Source organism: Eurosta solidaginis, chromosome 1, assembly GCF_040869045.1.
Source record: "Eurosta solidaginis isolate ZX-2024a chromosome 1, ASM4086904v1, whole genome shotgun sequence".
NCBI lineage: Eukaryota > Metazoa > Arthropoda > Insecta > Diptera > Tephritidae > Eurosta > Eurosta solidaginis.
This window is the reverse complement of record NC_090319.1, coordinates 259,394,648-259,415,760: the sequence shown is the minus strand read 5'-3', so window position 1 is coordinate 259,415,760 and position 21,113 is coordinate 259,394,648. Positions and strand designations below refer to the sequence as shown.

The following is a 21,113-nucleotide window of genomic DNA, read 5'->3' as shown; positions in this document are numbered from 1 at the left end:
CTTCACAACAGTAGCGTGCCTTGGCTTGAAACCACTCTTGCATTCTTTCTTCGTTTTAGTACGTCCGTTAGGGCTTTTCAATGCCAGTGTTTCGCTCACAGGTACCTTCGGCTTTGATTTGTTTGGCCCATTTGTTCCATCAACCTTTACCTTTGAATTTCGTGGCCGTCGTCGAGTCTTCTCCACCAGTACCCGATTACTGCTGAACCCTTTTTCCAAACTAAAGTTAAGTGGCACATCTTGGTTCTCATAACGGATCACCCTTCTCTGCATATCGATCTTGATGTCATGGTCAACCAAGAAATCCACTCCCAATATAACTTCATCAACAATCTCCGCCTCAACAAATTTGTGTAGAACCATGACCTTCCCAATTAGGACTTCACATATCACTTCTCCCTGGACTTGGTTATACTCGCCTGTGACCGTACGCAACCTTGCTCCAGGTAACGGTTTTACTCTCCTGTTGACCAAGTCAGATCGGATCAAGGAATGAGATGCGCCCGTATCTACAGTCAGTACATGTTCTTTGCCATCCACATTCCCTCTGACGGTAAGACTGCTCGATTTTCTACCAATTTGCAACACAGATATCACAGGGCATTCAATAGCTGGATCTAGCTCTCGATCTCTACCTCTTACTCGCTCTTGCTCCTCTCCTCCAGCTTTGCGTTTACGGCCCCCCCACATTGTTGGAACTATTAGGACCAAGATCGCAATGACGTGCAATGTGACCGGACTTCCCGCATTTGAAGCACCTGATAACTTTTTCACTCCGCTTTAGCGATCCTTTCAGCGCCTCCAATATTGCATCTACCCACTCTGGCCTTTCTACTTCCACACGGCGTGCTTTGAAAACTGGCTTACACAGAAGCGACGCTGTTTCCTGAATCAGAGCTTGTGACACCGTTTCTGCGAATTTTGGCTTTGGGTTTGCGTGTGTAGCCCGTTTCGTTTCCACATCTCGTATGCCATTTATAAAGCTCTGAATCTTCACTCTTTCCGTGTATTCCACAGGTGCATCCGCATTTGCAAGATGAGCCAATCTTTCAATGTCCGAAGCAAACTCCTGCAAAGTCTCGTTAGCTTTTTGGTAGCGGTTTTGCAATTCTATTTGAAATATCTGTTTCCTGTGTTCGCTTCCGTATCGCCGTTCTACAGCAGCCATCAATGCGTCATAACTGTTCCGTTCGTACTCTGGAATAGTCTGTAAGATTTCGGAAGCTGGTCCTTTCAATCCTACGAAGAGTGCGGCAACTTTATCTTCCACATTCGAGTTGTTCACTGCTGCGGTCTTCTCAAACTGTAGCTTAAAGACCTGGAAAGGAACAGAACCGTTAAAGGATGGTGTTTTTACCTTTGGATTACTCGCTGAAACTGCTGGACGATACGTCCTCTCAAAGCATCCACCTCGGCCTCGATTTTATCCTGTCGACCACTGAAGCCTTCATGAAACTGGGTTAGTTTTTCTTCCATATGCGCTTCCAGTTTAGATGATATACGGGCTTCCTGCTCTTCTAGTTGTGTGGAGATCTGAGATGATATCTGTGCTGAAATTTGTGCTGACATTTCCGAAATACGCGTTTCTTGTGCTTCAATCTTTGATGCACTACGTGTCTCTTGGGATTCCATCTTAGATGTTATATCTGTTTTCTGTTCTTCTAGTTGAGATGACATGTTGGTGGATATTTGCGATGACATTTCTGTTATACGTGCCTCTTGCGCTTCCAGTTGGGATGCCAATTGCGACGACATTGATGCTACTGTCGATGTTTGTGCAGATATTGCAGCCAATATCATGTTCAAGTCTGTGCTGGTAACCGTCTGCGATGTTTCGTTTTTCTCTTCAATTTTTGTTGTCTCCTCGCCATCAAGGTGAAAGACATACTCTTCCACATCAATTCCTTCTGCTTCCATTGCCTCTCGTGGCTGTGCCTGAAGTTCGAGTTTAACGCCGCTTGTATTCAATCCACGGCTCTCCAACTCCTTCTTCAGTTGCTGGATCTTTAATTCACTGAACTTTGCCATGTCCTTGTTGTCTTCTGGAATTTATTCAACAATTCCCCTTCTGACACCAATTGTAACGAATTTACTTGCAAATCCTTTTATTTGTAACCCTCTGCTAAGTTCGTATCGCTAAACTGTTGAATAAATAACTCCAATATTGAATAATTGAAAAATGGCCTTTATTACAGTACTTCACAATAACACTTATACTTTGCAACGAATAGCAAGCTTAATAACCAAACTGATTGATGGCTCAAATGAAATTCTACTATTCAGAATAATTCTGCTATAGCTTGCTAGATAGCGCTTAATCGAAATCTCAAATCAAACTGATTGATAGCTCAACTCAAACTGAATTACTTTTTACTCGCCTGCCCCGCTTTTATAGTTTACGCTGCATACTTCTAGGCTCTTCGATTTCCAGAACTTACTAGTTAGTTTCGGCTACAAAATCGCCAGCCACAACTACGTGCACAAATTATTGCCCTCTCTTGTGACAACTCATATAAGATATATGCATGTGTTTGAGCATTGCCGCTCCGATGCTCGTATACGTACATGTGTGTAGATGCAATTATTTATTCGTTTATGTAGATATATAATGATTGAATTATTGATGTGAATGTTTGTAGTTTACAGTCTCTCGAGTACACATAGGCGTATAAGTAAATGCATCTGTGTGTGACATCTCTTTCGGCTGCCTTATATATGTGTATACATGATTTGATTATTGACGTAAATACTGCTTGGCATGGCCTTAGCATCGCCTTAGTGATGGTATAGCTTAGTGATGCTAATATCCGTGACAATATTGTAGATTGTTTTCTCTTTTATTATTTCTATTAGATTTATTGTTTTATATTATAATTGTAGAAAATTTTTTTGTTATCTCCGTAGCATTAAAGTTTTTGTATTATAAATTTATTAACTTAATTTTAATTTTGTTCTAATAATTTAGCTTCACTGACCAACACTTTTCCACTTTTCTCCACTCTACTCACCGCTGCTGTCCAAAATGAAATGATCGAGGCTCCAGCCTCACGGTCGCCATATAAGGTACGGCTTCGCTAACCGTACTCCAAAACTCACCCTCAATTACATTGACGTAATCGCAGCGCTATGCTGCGTCCAGATTCTAATCCCGTGAAGGGTGCCGCCTCCATATTGTCGCCATATGGTTGTCCACTAAACTTCCTTACGAGGCGGTCTTCTCCGCCAGACACTCATTTACGATACAAATGAAAACTCCGTACAAACTTTACTTTGAAAGTTACTTGGTTTTATTAAAATCAAAATTCAGAAAAACGCGTGTGTCACTTACAATGCCGAAAAATATATTGATGTCGGTGAAACATGAAAAATGCCGATGGCACTATTGCCATTCGTCATTTTTATATTTCATTATATACAATATACTTTGCCTACTGTCTTACACACCGTATTACAATAGCTGACTACTTATTAGAATATGCTATGAACATGTTTCCTACTCTTTCTTACAAAGTGCACCATTCACAATGCCACATCTTGCATTGTCCGCAATGGCGTTGCCAGATGTGTCGTTATGTATAAAATGGGGAATTTTATCACTACAATAGAACCATATGTATATGGGGTATTCCATCCCATTTCGACCAATTTTGAACCCAACCCCTTTAGAATTGGCTGAAAGTGTTTCTTCTTTTTCTAGCTAACGAAACACGTTTTTCAGAAGTTTTTCAAATTTTTTCATCCAACTCAAAAAAAGTGATGAATTTAAAAAAAAAACACCGTTTTTGTTTTCAAAATGCTATAACTTTTTAAAAAATTGACCGTTTGGGATCTTTTTTTTTTTTAATTGTTTTTAAATGTACTTTTCGGAAAAAATTCAAAAAAAATTTTAACGTTTTTTTTTTTGTAATTTTTCAGTTTTTCGAGATTTTTCGAATTTCACCTTTTTTTTCTCATAAAAAACTTCAATCAATTCTGCAATCATCCCCACTAATCCCGGAGTGGACCAAGAATTTTTTTTTTTTTTTTTATTTAATTGAAAAAAAAAACTTTAAAATTTTTTTTGTATTTTTCCTGAAAAGTACATTTAAAAGCAAATTAAAAAAAAAAAGATCCCAAACGGTCCATTTTTGAAAAAGTTATAGCATTTTGAAAACTAAAACGGTGTTTTTTTAAAAATTCATAACTTTTTTTGAGTTGGATGAAAAAATTTGAAAAACTTCTGAAAAACGTCTTTCGTAAGCTAGAAAAAGAAGAAAAACTTTCAGCCAATTCTAAAGGGGTCGGGTTCAAAATTGGTCGAAATGGGATGGAATACCCCATATGTATTATTGCGCAGCCTTGTAACACTATTAACCACACAAAATAAACAACAACAGCATTTCAAGTGTACAGCTGAGTATGTGATGTTCGGTTTCACCCGAACTTAGACTTGCTTACTTGTTGAATTTGTTTTATGATTGCATTCGTCTTCACATCAGCCACGTTTTAAAGTATACGCTTAAGCCGATTATATACTACGTTACCGAAATCACCATTGACTATTGACCGTTTAAGAGGCATGCATAACTCATCGTCTGGCTTCTTTAATTTTGCATATGGATACATACATATATACAAGAGATACGAATACCACCATTTTCGTTATTTGCATCGAGATTTGACATCGTTATCGCTATACCCAGAATTTGAGTATGTTTGTCCGAATAGATTTTAGGCTGGACTTCTCTTCCAATTTGCTTCGTGGTCCTTTTTTAATTTTCCCTACAAATTGGCGGGTCGGGACCCACGTGCTTTACGCCGACTACGAACGACATCTGCGAGCCAGATGAGTTTTATTTATTTAAATTAAAAATTAATAAGAACATGAAAACATGAGGAACTATTAATTGAATTATAATTTTTTACCAATTAAAGCTGCTGTAAAAAGATAAATTTTTTTTGGAAAAAAATATTTAAAAAAAAAATAAATGTAAGGCGCGATAACCTCCGAAGAGATCTAAGGCCGAGCTTCTCTTCCAATTTGCGTCGTGCTCCTCTTGATTTTTCCCTACAAATTGGACGGACGGGACCTACATGTTTTATGCCGACTCCGAACGGCATCTGCAAGGCAGATGAGTTTTCACTGAGAGCTTTTCATGGCAGAAATACAATCGAAGCGCTTGCCAGACACTGCCGAGGGGCGACCCCGCTTAGAAAAATTTTCTTCTAATTGAAAAATCTTATTTCTAAAATTTTGATGTTGCTTTGCCCGGGAGTTGAACCCAGGGCATACGGTGTGATAGGCGGAGCACGCTACCATCACACCACGGTGGATAAAAATATTTAGTTAAATAAAAAAGGCATACAAATTTTAAGCCAAAGACAAAAAGATTCTAGAAATTTTTTTATTTGTCGTCTTTCTTATTTGGTTCGAGCCAAATAAGGTAAATATTTGAACAAATTTGAGCACAAAAAGAAAATTAAAGCAATTTATTTAGACATTTTTATTAATAAACTAGCTTTACCAGGCGCACGTTGTAACGCCCGAGATCGAATGGATGTTGCGTTATTTTTTCTGTTTTGTTTGTTGATAATTTAGTTTATTGTTCTATACATTGAATTGGATTTTTTACGCATATTTGGTGAAATTTTCTGTTAAAACATTTTATTCTTGTATCTTATTTTATATTATTGTATTGCTTTTACCCTGATGATTGTTGCTTTGCTTACATTCCGAAGAAGCATGACTGGTGAGCCAATTTTCAAAGTTGATATATGCGCAGGCATTCCTTTTGGTTCTAAGGAATATAGAAATTCATTTGGATAATTCACGATTTTATCTTCATCTGTAACTGTGTCGATCGATTTATATTTCGTCACTTCACCAGGAAATTGATTTTGAAAGCGATCATTGATTTTGTTAACATGATCATTTTTGGGAGCTAAGATAGTTCTTTCGCATAACCAAAAAACAAAAACATTTAAACTTAAAATTCTTAATTCTGAAATATGAAAAACTTTCGTCTTGATCGAAGGAACCTCGAGCCAAAATTTGGTGATGATCGAAGTATAGCAAACACGTTTTCATAGGGAACACACACACAGAATTTGATTTTTATAGAAGATGTAGATAGACTGAAGCTAAACAATTTTTTTAACAGCGGCAGATTACTAAACGTCCAAAAGGCATAACAGCTAAACTCAACAATGCAGTCAAACTTTAGGTGTTAAAATAACTTAAGTTTGTACGGCAGCCATAGTTTTTCCCCATTCCACATTTTACTGGAGGTTTTAGGACTTAACGTCACATAGCTCCTTACCAATTTTAATTATCCTACCATTACGACATCCAGATATATGCAGTATAATATATTCCAATTGTATGGGAGGTGCCACGCCCCCTTTCCCAATTCCATATTTTCTTGGTGGCGTTAAGGATTGACCTCAAATAACTCCTTACTGAATTTCAATGTTCTGGCATGTATACCTTCAAAGTTATGCAGTACTAAAGATTCCATTTGTATGGGAGGTGCCACGCCCCCTTTCTCCAAATTCCGCAATTTCTTGGTGGTGTTAGGGTTTTACCTCATATAACTCCTCATTGAATTTCAATGTTCTGGCATGTATACCTTCAAAGGTATGCAGTACCAAATATTCCATTTGTATGGGAGGTGTCACGCCCCTTTTATATATCGAAATTATTTTTAGCCTAAAACCTTCCCGTTGATCGAAGGAACCCATAACCAAAATTTGGTGATGATTGATGTGTGGGAAATACGTTTCCATAGCGAACACACACACACACACAAAATTTGATTTATATATATATATATATATATATATCTATATGGCTAAACCGATTTGGGATTTCAAAATCAACTAACCATCATCTCTCCTTCCTGTATCTTTCCTAAAAATTTCATGACAATCTGTCGAGCCGTTCTCGAGTTATGGAGTGACAATCAAAACGTACACTTATTTTTATATATATAGATATTTGAACATCTGCGCATTTGTGAATAAAGGAAAATAGCACACGAACTAAAGTTCAAATATAATATTTATAAAAAAATGTTTGATTCAAGGTTCGATTCGAGCTCAAGGCCAGAACAATAATTTTTTTTATAATGATAATTATTGTTATTTTTTAATTTTTCTAAATTTGAAAAATTGTATTTTGTTTTTGGAATAGTAAGTAGAAAATTTTTCAGACAACCTGCCATAGCTGCGCAGATAGATCCATTTCGAAGGGTGCTAAGCATTCATCATCAGTACGCTTTAGGCATGCTGCGCTTACCATTTAGCTATACAGCGAATCGAACCTTGAATCATTTATCAATAAGCCGATAAAAACAAAAACAATTGTTAAAAAAATGTTTGTTTAAAAAAAGTAAGTACATTTTAACAAAAACTTTACATTTACTTATGTTGAAGTTTCCGCTTTCTTAGTGATGATAAAGCGCCAACAATTGCAACAAGGCTTAAGTCCTCGGAACAGCTTGAATGCAGGCCATATGGCGATAGCAATATAAAAAATAAAATAATTTAAAAAAAATGTTTAAGTTAAACGGTTTTATTGAAAACAATACTTACATTAAGTAATAATAATACTAAAAGCTAGAAAATAATTAGGTAAGTCCTAGGTACTAGTCATCACACTCCTCATCAATCTAGGGCGTTGATCAGACAATTAATAAAAGCGTTGGGCGCGTGAAATTTCTCAAACTGTGAGGCGTAGCATAACCTGATTAAGGTTCAGTTGGTCTGACTTATGACTATCAATAGAAATTTTACGCGCCCAACGCTTTTACTTAATTGTCTGATCAACACCCTAGATTGATGAGGAGTGTAATGACTAGTACCTAGGACCTACCTAATTATTTTCTAGCTTTTAGTATTATTATTACTTCATGTAAGTATTGTTTTCAATAAAACCGTTTAACTTAAACATTTCTTTTTAATTTTTTTTTTTTCAAGTTTTTAGTCTTTACTAATGCCTATTATTTCTCATTCTATTTAGTTCATTTAGTGACTCATTATTACAAGGACTCTTTCCTGACAATTTGTTATAATCTAAGCCCTCAATACATAATCCTTCCAAAGACTTTACTCGACTCGGCGCCACGTATGCTTGTCCCTCCTCGAACTCCAAAATATTTTGATGTCACTTCTACCGGAATGTATGTAATATTTGTTCCAAATATGAGCGAAATCAGACCACAAATACGAATTTTTTTAAATATTTCGATCCATGCGCCACCTATTGGATTTTTTTCTGATTATTGTATTGTCATTGGGTTCTTAACTATATTATAAGTTTCAAGTTTGTAGCTTATTTGGAATTTACTTAAATTTTAATTACAAAATTCGTTCACAACGGGCGGCTGGCCTGCTGGTCGGCCGGCCAGTCAAGTCAAGCTAAATAAAGCCGTTTAAAAATAATAAAAGGTACGATTTTCCTCTGAAGAGATTTAAGCCGATCTTTTCTGCCAATTTGCGTTGTGCTCTTTTACATTTTTCCAACGGGACGGAACCTACATATTATTGCCGACCCCGAACGGCACCTGCAAGACAGATGAGTGTTCACTGAGACGCAAATCACTGCCAACCCCGCTTAGACAAAATTATTAATGTTGCTTTGCCTCGGACTCGGACCCAGAATCTGCGGTGGGGTAGACGGAGCACGCGATCACCAAACCAACGGCAGCCGTCCTTTGTCAGCAATATGTTCAGAAATATTTGTAATGTGTACAGACGGGTTTGAGAAATAATTTTTTTTATTCGAAACTAGCACACTCGGCGCGCCCTACCTTTATAGTTTTTAAATTATTTCAAGAAGTTGCTATACCTCACTCGACCGCTTCGAATATCTTTCACGTCATTTATTTTATTTTTTTTTTTTCAAATTTCGTCAATTCAATTTTTACATTTTTTTTTTTTACATTTTAAGTAAAAAATTATGCAAAAAAATCTCAAAAAAAGTTTTCAAAAAAAGTCGAAAGTACGAGAAAATTTTGGGGAAATTTCGAATTTTCTTTAGGGGTTCTTTAAATTTTTTGAGCATGCCCAATCAATTCCAAACAAACTAAAAGTAGTCTCTCAAAATTTGCATTTATATTTGACAATTTTTTTTCGGAAGGGTGTTTCAGATTTTCTTCCATATAAATATAAAAATGTTCACTCTGTATGGAGAAAAATCTGAAACCCATTTGATAAAAAATATTTCAAAAATCTATGCAAATTTTATAAGACCTATACCTTTTTTTGTCAGACTTCAAATAAAAAATTCGAAATTTTCGTGAAAATTTTTCGAATATTTGAGTTTTCTAGTTTTTGCGTAAACATTTTTGAGATCGAATAATATCGTTAGTTTTGAGATAGGTTTTGGAATAGTTTTTCTGCGTGTAACGTCTGTATATTTGTTGGTCTTTGCTTGGGTCTATTTTGGGACCACTTTGATATCATGTGGGGACTATCTTCCAATGATTTTCGTATTGTTTTTAAAAACATTTGGAGCTATTTTTAACATGCCAACCTAATATAAACAGACGCAAGTCATCGGGAAATGGGAAAATGTTTGGAAAATCGATTCTCCTTCTGTTTTTAATAAATTTTTATAACGAAAACCATGTCAAAATAATTGTGAGGATATGCCAGAACCATTGTGAATTCCAACAAGGGAAGAACTTTTCTCATTGTGAATTCATACAAGTGAAAAATCTTTCTGTTCCTCCATTGCCATACCTACCTGTCAAATAATAGATGACAGGGAGAACGGCTGTCGCGAATGGCCAGAGAATGGAAGAAAGGTTTGTTTTTGCTCGCGGTTATTAAATTGAAGCGCCATGTTTCATCAGCTTTTCTTTTAAATGTGTATACAGAAAATCTGACTACATATTAATATTCATTTCTAAAAGCAGCCAGTTAAGCAATTATTTTAAATATGTAAATAATGCAATATACCATTCGTCTACAAATATGTTTGAAAAACACTATTGAGCAAATGATTTATAGGTCCGACACATAAGCAGTTTTACATATAGATGAGTTTAACACAAGCTTATGCATTACGAGTAGATTGCACGTATTTTTATGGAGAACGGTAGAATGAGCGACACTGGCGCCATCTGATATTGAAAATAGCCAACTCCCCAATTTTGTTCCAAGCAAATCATAAGAAAAAGAATTTGACATTTGCTTTGGCTGAGGGTGTTGGCACACTTTGCAAGTGAAATTATTTTTGCCACTGGTTGGTAAATTTTCTAACATTTTTCGCAATTAAAAACTGCAATATAACAATCGATTACGACACAAAATATGTTAACAAGTATTTTTCTTGTATAGGGCGAATGTTTATAACAGTGCTTCGCGAAATTTTGTATGTGAATGGGCAAGGCGTAATAAACTTCAATTGCCAAGTCTGAAGTTCCTTCATATTTACAAACGCAACATCTTGCTTGATTGTGGCGATGTTATTGCAATGCATAAGCTTGTGTTAAACGCATCTGTATGAAAAATGTTATTGTGTCATGGCCTTTACTGAATTTCTATGAATTGGACATTTAATTTTTATTTCTAAAATCTAGTTAATAGAAATTAAATTAAAATTTAAAATATAATGAAATACGAGTGGTTTACAACAATGTTAGGAAAACACTATTGAGTTAATGATCGAAGTAATCGAACAGCAATTTAACAGGTGATCGAGGCTGTTTACTATTGTGAACGTTTTTTCAAGTATTCACCACCAAAAACCAAAAAATATATATTAGAAAACAATAACATTTTTTCAGTTCTAAGGCCCCTACAATTTAGCAAGTTTCATGAACCTGGGATTTCTCCTCCTCAGTCACTATAAATGGAAAATGCCTGTCAACAATAAAAAAAAAAAACAACAACAATTAGCTCTGTGATAAGCTAGAGGTTTGTGTTGCACATGCCTAAGAGTCTCACCTAGGGTTAACCGCCAACGTGGAAAATACAGATCTAAATTCCTTTAAAATTAAGCAGGGAAATCACGGAACACCATCTGTCCGTTCTGATAGTAAGCAATAAATTAAGGAAGTTTTATTGCAATCCGATTACTATTTTGACAACTTATAAACTACAGAGAAACATACAAACGTAGAAGTATACTCACGTTGATTTATGATCAACACAGCGGTAAACTCTTTATTCCGACAAAGTTGCGAATTCTGATCATGACCCACACGAAGGCAATGATCATCACATCACCAACAAAAAGTTCTTAATACAAGCAATGCTCATCAATTTATTATTCTTAACATGCTTATTTTACTTTTTATTTTAATAAAACACCTTAGTAGCCTTTCACCAAACTTTTTTGCACTTTCAAATATTTTTATTAGCAAACTATGTAATGTAAATAACAAACAGTTCCAAACCTACTGAAATCTCGCAGAAGTCAAACAAAGTACGTAAGTGCAAAAAAGAAGTAAACCGCGGATGTTACTCAACAAAATTAATTACATACATATGTATGTATGTACATAAGTTTGTATGAGAAGCAAAATTGTGTTTGTAGTGTCTAACGAATTTCGTGTGCGTGTATATACATACATATATATACAATTCTTCGAGAGCAAAGCTTAAACGTCAAGCTAAGCTTTAGCAGTAATCCATTACTCGTTTGATTTCTATTCAAATCTTTAATAACGGTTATTACAAAATATAGTAAAACAAATCATGCTTTTAGGCGTGACTTAAATAAAGTCATCTTCCGGTGCCTGAATTTCTTCCACTATTAATAGGGGGACTCATGAAAGCATATAAACTTATAAGGTGTAAAATTATATCCATTTACACACGCTGTTATATGAAGCACCTAGTAATACTCTTGATAAACTTGATTGTTTATCAGCGGTATTATTGCCAAATTAAATTTTTCTGATTGTTATGCAAATTAAAAAATGCCAAGATTAAGTGAAATATCAAAACTAAAACGCTTTTACTTGCTGATGTTGGAGATTTCTGATGAAAATGCCTGCTGTAATGTCTGCAAGGTTGCATTCCTTTGAGTTTACCGTGTTTACACAATGAAATGTGCGCGTAAATTTATCCAAATTGTGTAAATGATTTTTCATACAAAATTTGACAGCTCGTTTACGCACTAGATAAATTTATACGTTTACACACTTTATAAGGCATTTATACGGTTACATGAGTCCCCCTAATACCTATATGACACCACTTTATTTTTGCTTGGATTCCAAGATAAAAAAACTGACGAAACTTTATCGGAAAGTCAAATTACAAAACCAATTTCCAACAAGAGAAAGAGAGACCACTATTGTCCACAAAATAAAATAATATGTTTTTGTTTATGTTTTAAATTTTATTTTTTCATTAACATTTTTCAAAACAAACACAATGCAAATAACACGGAAAAACTATTTAGGCTCTGGTTGTTCACTTATTTCACACGAAAGTTCATTTTAGTTGAGTATTTATGTACAAATTTTCAAACTAAAAACAAAATTTTGCTTTATCAGAAAAAATTAAGAAAAAACAACCGAATGTCACAAAAACCTAACGAAATACAAACTGGCTCGTTTGTTTTTAACAAACTAGATTGTATTTTTCGTGTATTTTCTTTGTTTTTTCGAATATAGCTTACACACTTACACCAGTACCGAAGCCGTATTAGGAGGGAGTGCGACAAAAAATTGAAGAAAAAATACAAGAAAAATACACGAAAATAAAGTAGTGTCACATAGGTATAACCGTTTGTCTGTCCCATGCGCTGTATCTTGGGGTCAACATGACCCCAATGAATCGTCAATACAAAATAAAGGGAATCTGTATAAATACTGGCCGTTTTGAATTTAAAATTTAACGGGGATTCCCCGAAATGTGATTTTTCTTCTTTTTACGCTTTGCTAACGCCATTTCAGTGCTTGGGTTTGAAGTGAAAACATATAATTCAGTAATTGCTACCGCCGGTATAGTAAAAAATTAAAGTTTTCAGTGAAGATGTGCCTCAAGATATTGAGGAAGTGTTTCCTGAGTGTGACGATTGCGATTATGTTGAAGTGATAAATTTCTCAGAGGTAGAGGAGGATGAAACCCAAGAAGAAGAAGGTAATATATCTGCAATAGAAATTCATGCCGACCAGCTATATGGTAAGAATGGACGTGCTTGAAGTACTCGATGCACACACTTTTTAGAGGGCGATTCGATTTATAAGCCAAGCATGTGTTAATGTTGTGTGTTATTTCAGAGCCGACGTTCTCTGTTTCGGTATATGTTACGCTGAAAACCTTTTTTGGCTGGTTTGTAGTGTTAGTTGTTGGGATTCTGGTAGTTCTATTCTCTATTTGTGCTACCTTTTGTTGGATTATATTTTGTACTAGGGTGTGCGAGTAATTATTTTTTTTTTAAATATCCGGATTTTATTTAGATTAGTGTTCCAAAACTGTTTGTGGCTGATACTAAGTACTTTATTTTCTTTTTATGTTGTCTCGCTTTTTACTAATATTCCGACACTGCTAACCTCGAAAATAATCACCAAAAAGTGGGATAAAATTGAGGAAGCAACAAACATACCAAAGCAAAAATTTAAAGAAATATTAGATTTTTGTCTAAAAGACAATAATTATTTCATGTACATCGATAAACTTTATACTCAAACGTTTGGAATGCCCATGGGTAACCCGCCCGCTCCTACGATAGCCGACATAGTCATGGACGATGTATTAAATGACACTACATCGGAGCTGAAACAAAAGTTTAACATTGGCATACAACTGCTGGTTAAATACGTGGATGACATCTTTGAAAAGATTTAGACACCATATTAAACACGCTAAACAAATACCAAAACAAACCAAAATTCACTTTTGAAATCGAGCGGGACGGTAACATTCCTTTCCTAGATACACGTATCCACAGAATGGACAGAAAATTAGTACTAGATTGGTATGCTAAGCCTACATTTTCGGGACGCCTTATTAACTTTTTATCAGCCCAACCCTTCAAATACAAGGTGAATACCGCGTCGAATATCGAAACTAAAGTACTTAGTATTAGCCACAAGCAGTTTTGGAACACTAATCTCAATAAAATGCAGAATATTTTAAAAAACAATAATTACCCGCACACCCTAGTACAAAATATAATTCAACAAAAGGTAGCATAAATAAAGAATAGAACTACCAGGATCTCAATAACTAACACTACAAACCAGCCAAAAAATTTTTCAGCGTAACTTATATACCGAAACTAACAGAGAACTTCGGCTCTGAAATAACACAACAACAACACATGCTTGGCTTATAAATCGAATCGCACTCCACAAAGCGTGTTCACAAAAACAAAAAGCCCTATCCCACATTTACAACAAAACAATATCGTTTTACAAATAGGATGCAAAGAAAAATGTAACAAAATATATATAGGTAAAACTAAACGTACCCATGGTGTTCGGCTCAAAGAGCATGAGTCGGAAATTAACAAAAAGAAAAATTATACAACTCTCTCTCAGCACACTCCCGAAAGCGGGCATTCAGCTGATCTGTGCAATGCGAAAATATTGGATAAAGAAACGAGGGATAAAGTGCGATTCAGGACAGAAAGCATACGTATTATGCAAATGAGAAACAGGACTGTGAACAGAAAAGAAGACACAGCTGACATCTCCGTTGCATACCTATTATGCTTATAATCCATTATTTACCTTTTCTCTTTTTTGTACATATATGCCTACGTACTAACAAACGAATGTAGACGAATCCAAGTTGTTTTTTGGCAAGTGTACTGCCAACATCAAGTACCATAATTATTTATTTATTTAATTTAACTTTTTTACGATGCATAGCACAATGCATACAATTTGTAGTAAAAAAGTCCTATTATTTTGACGACTTGATATAGCTAGTGCTACACATGTTTTAAATATGTAAGTGTTAATAATTGTATCCAACAAATTTTCATCGTTGTACCTAGTTTTAATTTTATTATTCCAAATAAAAGGGAGGAACTTGGTTCACAAACGAATTTTGTTTAGATGTGGGAGTGTAAGTTCAGTGTAGTATAATACACAAAAAAACCTTAAATAAAAAGGATTTAAAAACTATGGTTATAGTACGTGTTAAAAATGTTATTAGCTAGATATTCTTAATATTATTACTTTATTGTTAACAATTCTAGCGACCAGTTTGTCACTGTTCAACTAAGGCACCGTTAATATTAATTATTTATGATGAACAATATTAGCGACCAGTTTATCACTGTTCGACTAATATTGCACATATGTTAGCATTTTAGCTTACCTCTCAAGTGGACGAAAATCGCAAAGTGAAGCAGCGTTGTCATATATTCTTTTTCCAAGTCGTCATATGCCGCCCAAAAAATCGTCAAAATTCGTCATATCTATGGCAACAACCAATAGCAACCAAGGTTGAGTTAGGACGAAGTTGGGTTATTACGAGGGGAAGTACGATTGTATTCGGCAGATACCAAATGCGATCGCTGGATTTCATTCAACAATATTAACTTTAAAAGCACTTTTCTGAAAATTGTCTTTGATTGTTATATTTTGTTGCCTCATACAACATATAAAATCGTTTTTTATTTCATTTGATTTTATTTTATAAATAACAAAAACGTGTTAAAAGATAAATTTTGTATTACATACAAAAGGTACTTGTTTTCAGTAATTTAAAAACTATTTTTATTTTTTTCTTTGAGTTCGAATCGAACCTCGAATAAACTCCTATATCATTTTAGTTTCTTAGTAATACATTTTCGCGTTTTTATTTTTAGCGTATTTATTTGCGGTTCAATATTATGACAGGAAAAGTTATTCAATTTTAAATAATCTTGGGCTAGCAGTATTCCTTTTAATGTATCAGTTTCCTGACGGTTTCGGATTTTTGTTTTGCTTAAAATTATTTTAGAAAAAATTCGTTCTACATTCGTTGAAGGGCGTGGCAAGCACATTAGATATTTATTTATTTATTTATTTAAAGTCAACAACAGACACAACGCGGTCGACTACTAAAAACAATATAATTCAATAACAAACTATTTGTAAATTTAACAAAATATTTGTAAATATAAAAGCTAACATTAGGATTAAATACATAAGAGTTTTAAAAATTAAATTCAACTCTAAACAAAAAGAGAATTAAATGTGTTCATTATTATAATTAACAATCAGGTCAGATGTGAGAGTATTGAATTATGCAAAGCAGTGAAAGAGTATTCCTTGCTGATACAATTATACAAATCGTTATAGTGCGAGTACCAATTCCGCAAGAGATTATTTTTAGCAAAATTTTGTCGGCAAGTTGATAGGTGGAAGTGCACATAGTGTCTAAAAGTTCTGCTAGGGACAGCGAAGTTTCGGTAACTGACAAGGTAAGAGGAGTCTATCTCACTGATGATGAGCTTATGCAGGAACATTACCTCAAGTAATATTCTTCGGTTTTCCAAAGTTGGCAAACTAATAAGAAGCAGCCTATTTTTGCATGGTGGTAGATAAAGGTTAGGATACCAGTTTAGGCCACGGAGTGCGAAAATTAAAAATTGTTTCCGACTCAATTCGATGTACATAGTCTTGATACCGCGGGCACCAGTCACACGAGCAGTACTCAAGTATTGGACATACTAAAGATGTGAAAAGGAGCTTAGTGAGATACGGATCATCAAACTCTTTGGCTCACCGTTTCACAAATCGAAGTACCCCTGTTGATTTTTTCACAATTGATGAAATATGCATATTGAAACACAGTTTCGAAACAAAGAGAACTCCCAAATCACTTGCAACAGATATACGCTCCAAGATCGTGCTATTTAACGTATAAGATGCCAAAATTGGCTTCATATGAAACGAGTGGAACCTTAGAAATATCTCCAAAAAACTTTAATTCCCTATACCCGCTATCAATATCCTGCACAATTTTCTGATCGATTGTGTGCGAAAAATGTTGCAAGACCATATGCAAAGAATACATTTTTTTCCAGTACCTTCTTTGGGATCCATGAAACTTAAGTTTTGTAGAACAACGCTTTCTAATTTGATCACATAGTTCGATATAACAAATAATACAATCTTGTTTAAATTTGATTTCTTCTTGCTCGGAAATGTTAAGAGGCGATAAGCTTATCCATCGCATAAACTCCTGTATAAATCTGATCACTTTGCAATATATTTGAAATGTTTTTATAATCTATAATTTCTATGTTGTCTAATGTAATACATTCCGGCTTTACAAACTTATACAATATAATTAAATAAAGTATTTTTCTTTCTGAATACATATTATGTACTTGAAGCCCTTCACACAAAATTTTATTAACTTTATTAATATTTTAAAGGATATACTTCAGTATGGAGAGATAAATTTCATTCATATCATCCAAGTTATCAAGAATGGTTTTTGCACTTTCTATTTTGTCAACATTAACAGCGAAGTTAAAAAATATTTTTAATGGGCAAGTTCTAGCACTCTGTATACTACTGCTTCCAAGTATAGCCAGCGAGTTTGAGCATGGATGTAGCATCTATTTTGGCTGCAATTCCAATAGCGCAATTATATTTTTAAATTGAGTAGGTACTTCTCTGAGATCTATTGGAAACGTAATTATACACATTGCGCACCAATGTTTGTACACTGCTGGGTAGCTTTAAGCAGGCATACGAAGAGCAAAGTGCCAACAAATGACATATACATTTAAAAGTAATTAAGTTTGGAATTTCTTTTTCAAAAATTCGGGTGACCAATGCTTCGAGCCGGTCATGTTATTGGCTCCGTCTGCAGCAAAAGCTAGCATATTTTTAGTATAAGGTATACAATGTTCAATAAAGCTTGTATCTCAATTTTAAATATATGTAATTTCTTGGTGTTTGAATATTTAAAATAAATCTTACCTAGAAGGCAAGCTTAAATCGTCATTTTTCATTACATAATCGTCCAAGCGTCACTCTGGTAGAAAATCGTCTAAATGACCATAGTGCAGGTTAACAAGTATGATATGTATGAGAAGGAAGCAATTCCTTTCTCTTTCTAACACATTGCAGTTTGACACTTCGGTCAGTGTCAAACTATTGTGGAACTCAGTGGAACCTGCGTGGAACATGCTTTTGACACTGAACGAAGTGGCAAAATTAACAGGGTTGCTGTCGTTGGAAGCGACGCAGGGGGAAAAAAAAGCGGAATATCAGATATGGGTTGCTGTGATGGTAAATTTTTTGAACGAATTTTGTATGAAAATGTAGTGCACCTATATAGGTCCTACAGAAAATTATACAAAAGTCTTGAATTGGGATATCTGAGGACGCGTAGTTATTCCAGTATTAAGAATACAAACACGGGTGCTAAGTTTTTCTACCCGTTCAAAAGTTCTCCGCGAAAAACCTTTTGAAACCGAGGTTGACTGCAATAACACGTCCAAAAATGTGGAAAGAGAAATGAAAAGACGCGTTTTGCCCTTTTATCAATAGCCCAAAGGCGAAAAAGTATTCGAATTATTGGAAGCGAGCAAAAACGCGTCTATTAATACCTCCCCCACGGTTTTGGTCGTATTTTAGCAATCGTCCCCGGTAATAAAGTATCACAATTTGTTAATATATGGATTCTAAAGAGGGATGTAATTAAGTGCTCGTTTGAAAGTAAATAAGGGCATTTCTTTGTAAAATTACGATACAAATTTTACGCCGTTTTCGTTAGCAGCTACTACACTTTTCTTGGACCTAAGAAGTACAACAGTGCCAAATAGCATCCACAAAAAAAACGAACAAGAACAAGCATTTTATCAGGTGAGCGTGGCTGTGTATGTGCGTGCTGCTACATATCCTACTTGTAGACCTGTACTATGTAAATGACGACGGCGTCGTCAATCTGTCCATAGTACAGGGCCCGAATCGCCACATACGTGATCGTATAACTCGTCACGTAAAAACTTGTTTTTTGGATTATGACATACGTGATCGTACGATCCGTCACGTAAAATGTCACTTTTTGGGATTACTACATACGTGAACGTACTTTGTGGATCGTAAATCGGTATCGCGACAACCGTGAACGAGAGACAATTGCACTCGATCGTTCGTATTGTTATTCGATTACAAACCGGCAACCGAAAGCGAGTACAAATATATAAATATACAAAAATTTAATACAAATATAAGAGAAAATGTATGTTATATCTCAAAATATGTGTTTATATTATTGTTGGACTATATTTTATTATTTAAGGACGAATTTTAACAAGCTAAACCCAAACCAAAAGGAGTGCATGGCGCAATTTATGGCGGAACACCCGAACTTGGCGAAAAACAAATTTCCCAATTCCGCACAAGGTAGAGCAACGTCCAACAGACTGTGGGAGGAGCTTTCCAAGCGTTTAAATGCTGACGGGCCACCAGTAAAAGACGCCAAAATGTGGAGGAAGGTATATATATATATATATAAAGTGCAACCAAGATACTTACAAATGTTTGCTCGTAGGTTTTCGCAGATCAAAAATATCAGGCGAAGAAGAAGCTTTCCCACAACAAATTGTCCAAAAGACAAACTGGAGGAGGTCCTTATAATGAAATTCCCATCAGTGCAACTGAGGAAGTGATTATAGAGGCAGCCGGACTTGAGGTCGCAGTGGACGGGAATAGTACCGTTCGCACTTTTGGCAATTCACCCGCTCATAGAAGCAGCACCGAAAATAGTGATAGTGAGAGCAACAGTGATAGTGGAACAAGCAGCGCATCAGCCAGCGCTTTACCTGGTCCATCTAGGTCGGTTACTACCCTTACACCGCGCGTAACCTCTCGGTGCAATACTCCACGGCGAGTAAGTAAGAGTGCCGAAAAATTGTCCCTGCTCCAACAAAATTTGAGTAGAGTGTCTGATTTTCAGCGCGATTTGGGGGAGAAGATTGACCGATTGGTGCAGGTGCAGGAGAGGTTGTTGCAAGTGCATGAAAGGATGCTGACCATTAAGGAGGAGAAGCATAGACTGCATCAAGAATCACATGCACTTGATTTACAAATCAAAAATTTAGAATTAGAGTCTCTAGCAATAAGTGTAAATAGAAAAAGAAGAAATTAAAATTTTATGTTAGCTTTAACAAGTTTGTATCTGAATTTTTTTAATTTTTTGATTTTAAGCAATTAAACGAATAGTCATTTCATTTATTTTATTTCTAATTTTAACATACATACTTAGCACTTAGTAAAAACAAAGTTTGTACCTGAATTTTTTTAATTTTTGTGATTTTAGCAATTAAGCGAATAGTGATTTCATTTATCTCTAATTTTAACATACATACTTAGCACTTAGTAGAAACAATTAAATGAATTCATTTGCTTTTACAAATCGTTTTTTCTTAATTTTTACGTGGAATTAATTAGAGAGTGTTTTATTTGGTCTCTTATTGTTTGACCAATTGTGGTAAGATGGTTGGCTTCGCCTGGGTCAACATCGCTGATTTGGTCTGATTCATATCTTCGTACGTTGTAATCAATTTTGAACTGTATGCAGATATTATGTAAAGCTGCACACACATTGGCAAATCGTGCCACTTTTGTAGGATGGCATCTACCCCTATTGCCATACCCTAATATTCTCCAACGTCCTTTAAAAATACCAATGGTACGTTCGATGATACATCTTGCTTTTGAGTGTACATCATTAAATGCGGATTCACTGGAGCCATCGGCGGGGTTTCGGTAAGGCGTTATGCACCACGGCTCTAGTGGATAGCCAGAATCACCTGTTGATATGAAAATTGTCATTACAATAGTAATATTAACCAAAAAGCAAACACTGTCGTACCTAAAAGCCACGCATTGCTCCGCCTATTAATTTCAAACCTCTCTTGCAATACTCGTCGTTGATCTGAATGTCTCCAAACGAAGGAATCATGAGCCGCACTACCGTACTGACAGTTGATTGCCAAAATTTTATAGGTGTGATCGCACATCTGCCAAAATATTTATATAGTTAGTACAAAGAATAAAGAAAATGAGCAACAACTCACTATCATTGCGTTGATACTATGGTATCCTTTCCTATTAAAGTACATATGCTCATCCACAGATGGTCTTTGCAAGCCGATGTGTGTGCCATCAATGTAACCGATGACTGTAAAAGTAGATATTCAATTAAAAAAC

The 21,113-nt window shown here is 35.2% G+C and overlaps 1 protein-coding gene and 1 long non-coding RNA gene across 2 annotated transcripts; one reads left to right on the top strand and one right to left on the bottom strand.

Moving 5' to 3' along the window:
- Positions 1-18,866: 18,866 nt before the first annotated feature.
- Positions 18,867-20,318, top strand: LOC137242362 (uncharacterized). The gene is made up of 4 exons (XM_067769679.1): positions 18,867-19,140; positions 19,201-19,396; positions 19,453-19,791; positions 19,858-20,318. Coding segments are annotated over exons 1-4 (729 nt in total). The 5' UTR covers positions 18,867-19,138; the 3' UTR covers positions 20,050-20,318.
- On the bottom strand, positions 20,046-20,848 carry LOC137242371 (uncharacterized). Its single transcript, XR_010950208.1, has 2 exons — positions 20,776-20,848; positions 20,046-20,713 (listed from the first exon to the last, which is right to left on the bottom strand). It is a non-coding gene; the product is annotated as an uncharacterized lncRNA (long non-coding RNA).
- Between the last annotated feature and the right edge of the window lie 265 nt (positions 20,849-21,113).

What these genes read in the sequence shown, in the direction of transcription:
- LOC137242362 (XM_067769679.1), top strand. An exon ending in ACGCCAAAATGTGGAGGAAG is followed by an intron (nt 19,397 to 19,452) that starts GTATATATATAT and finishes GTTTGCTCGTAG; the next exon opens with GTTTTCGCAGATCAAAAATA. An exon ending in GGTGCAATACTCCACGGCGA is followed by an intron (nt 19,792 to 19,857) that starts GTAAGTAAGAGT and finishes TCTGATTTTCAG; the next exon opens with CGCGATTTGGGGGAGAAGAT.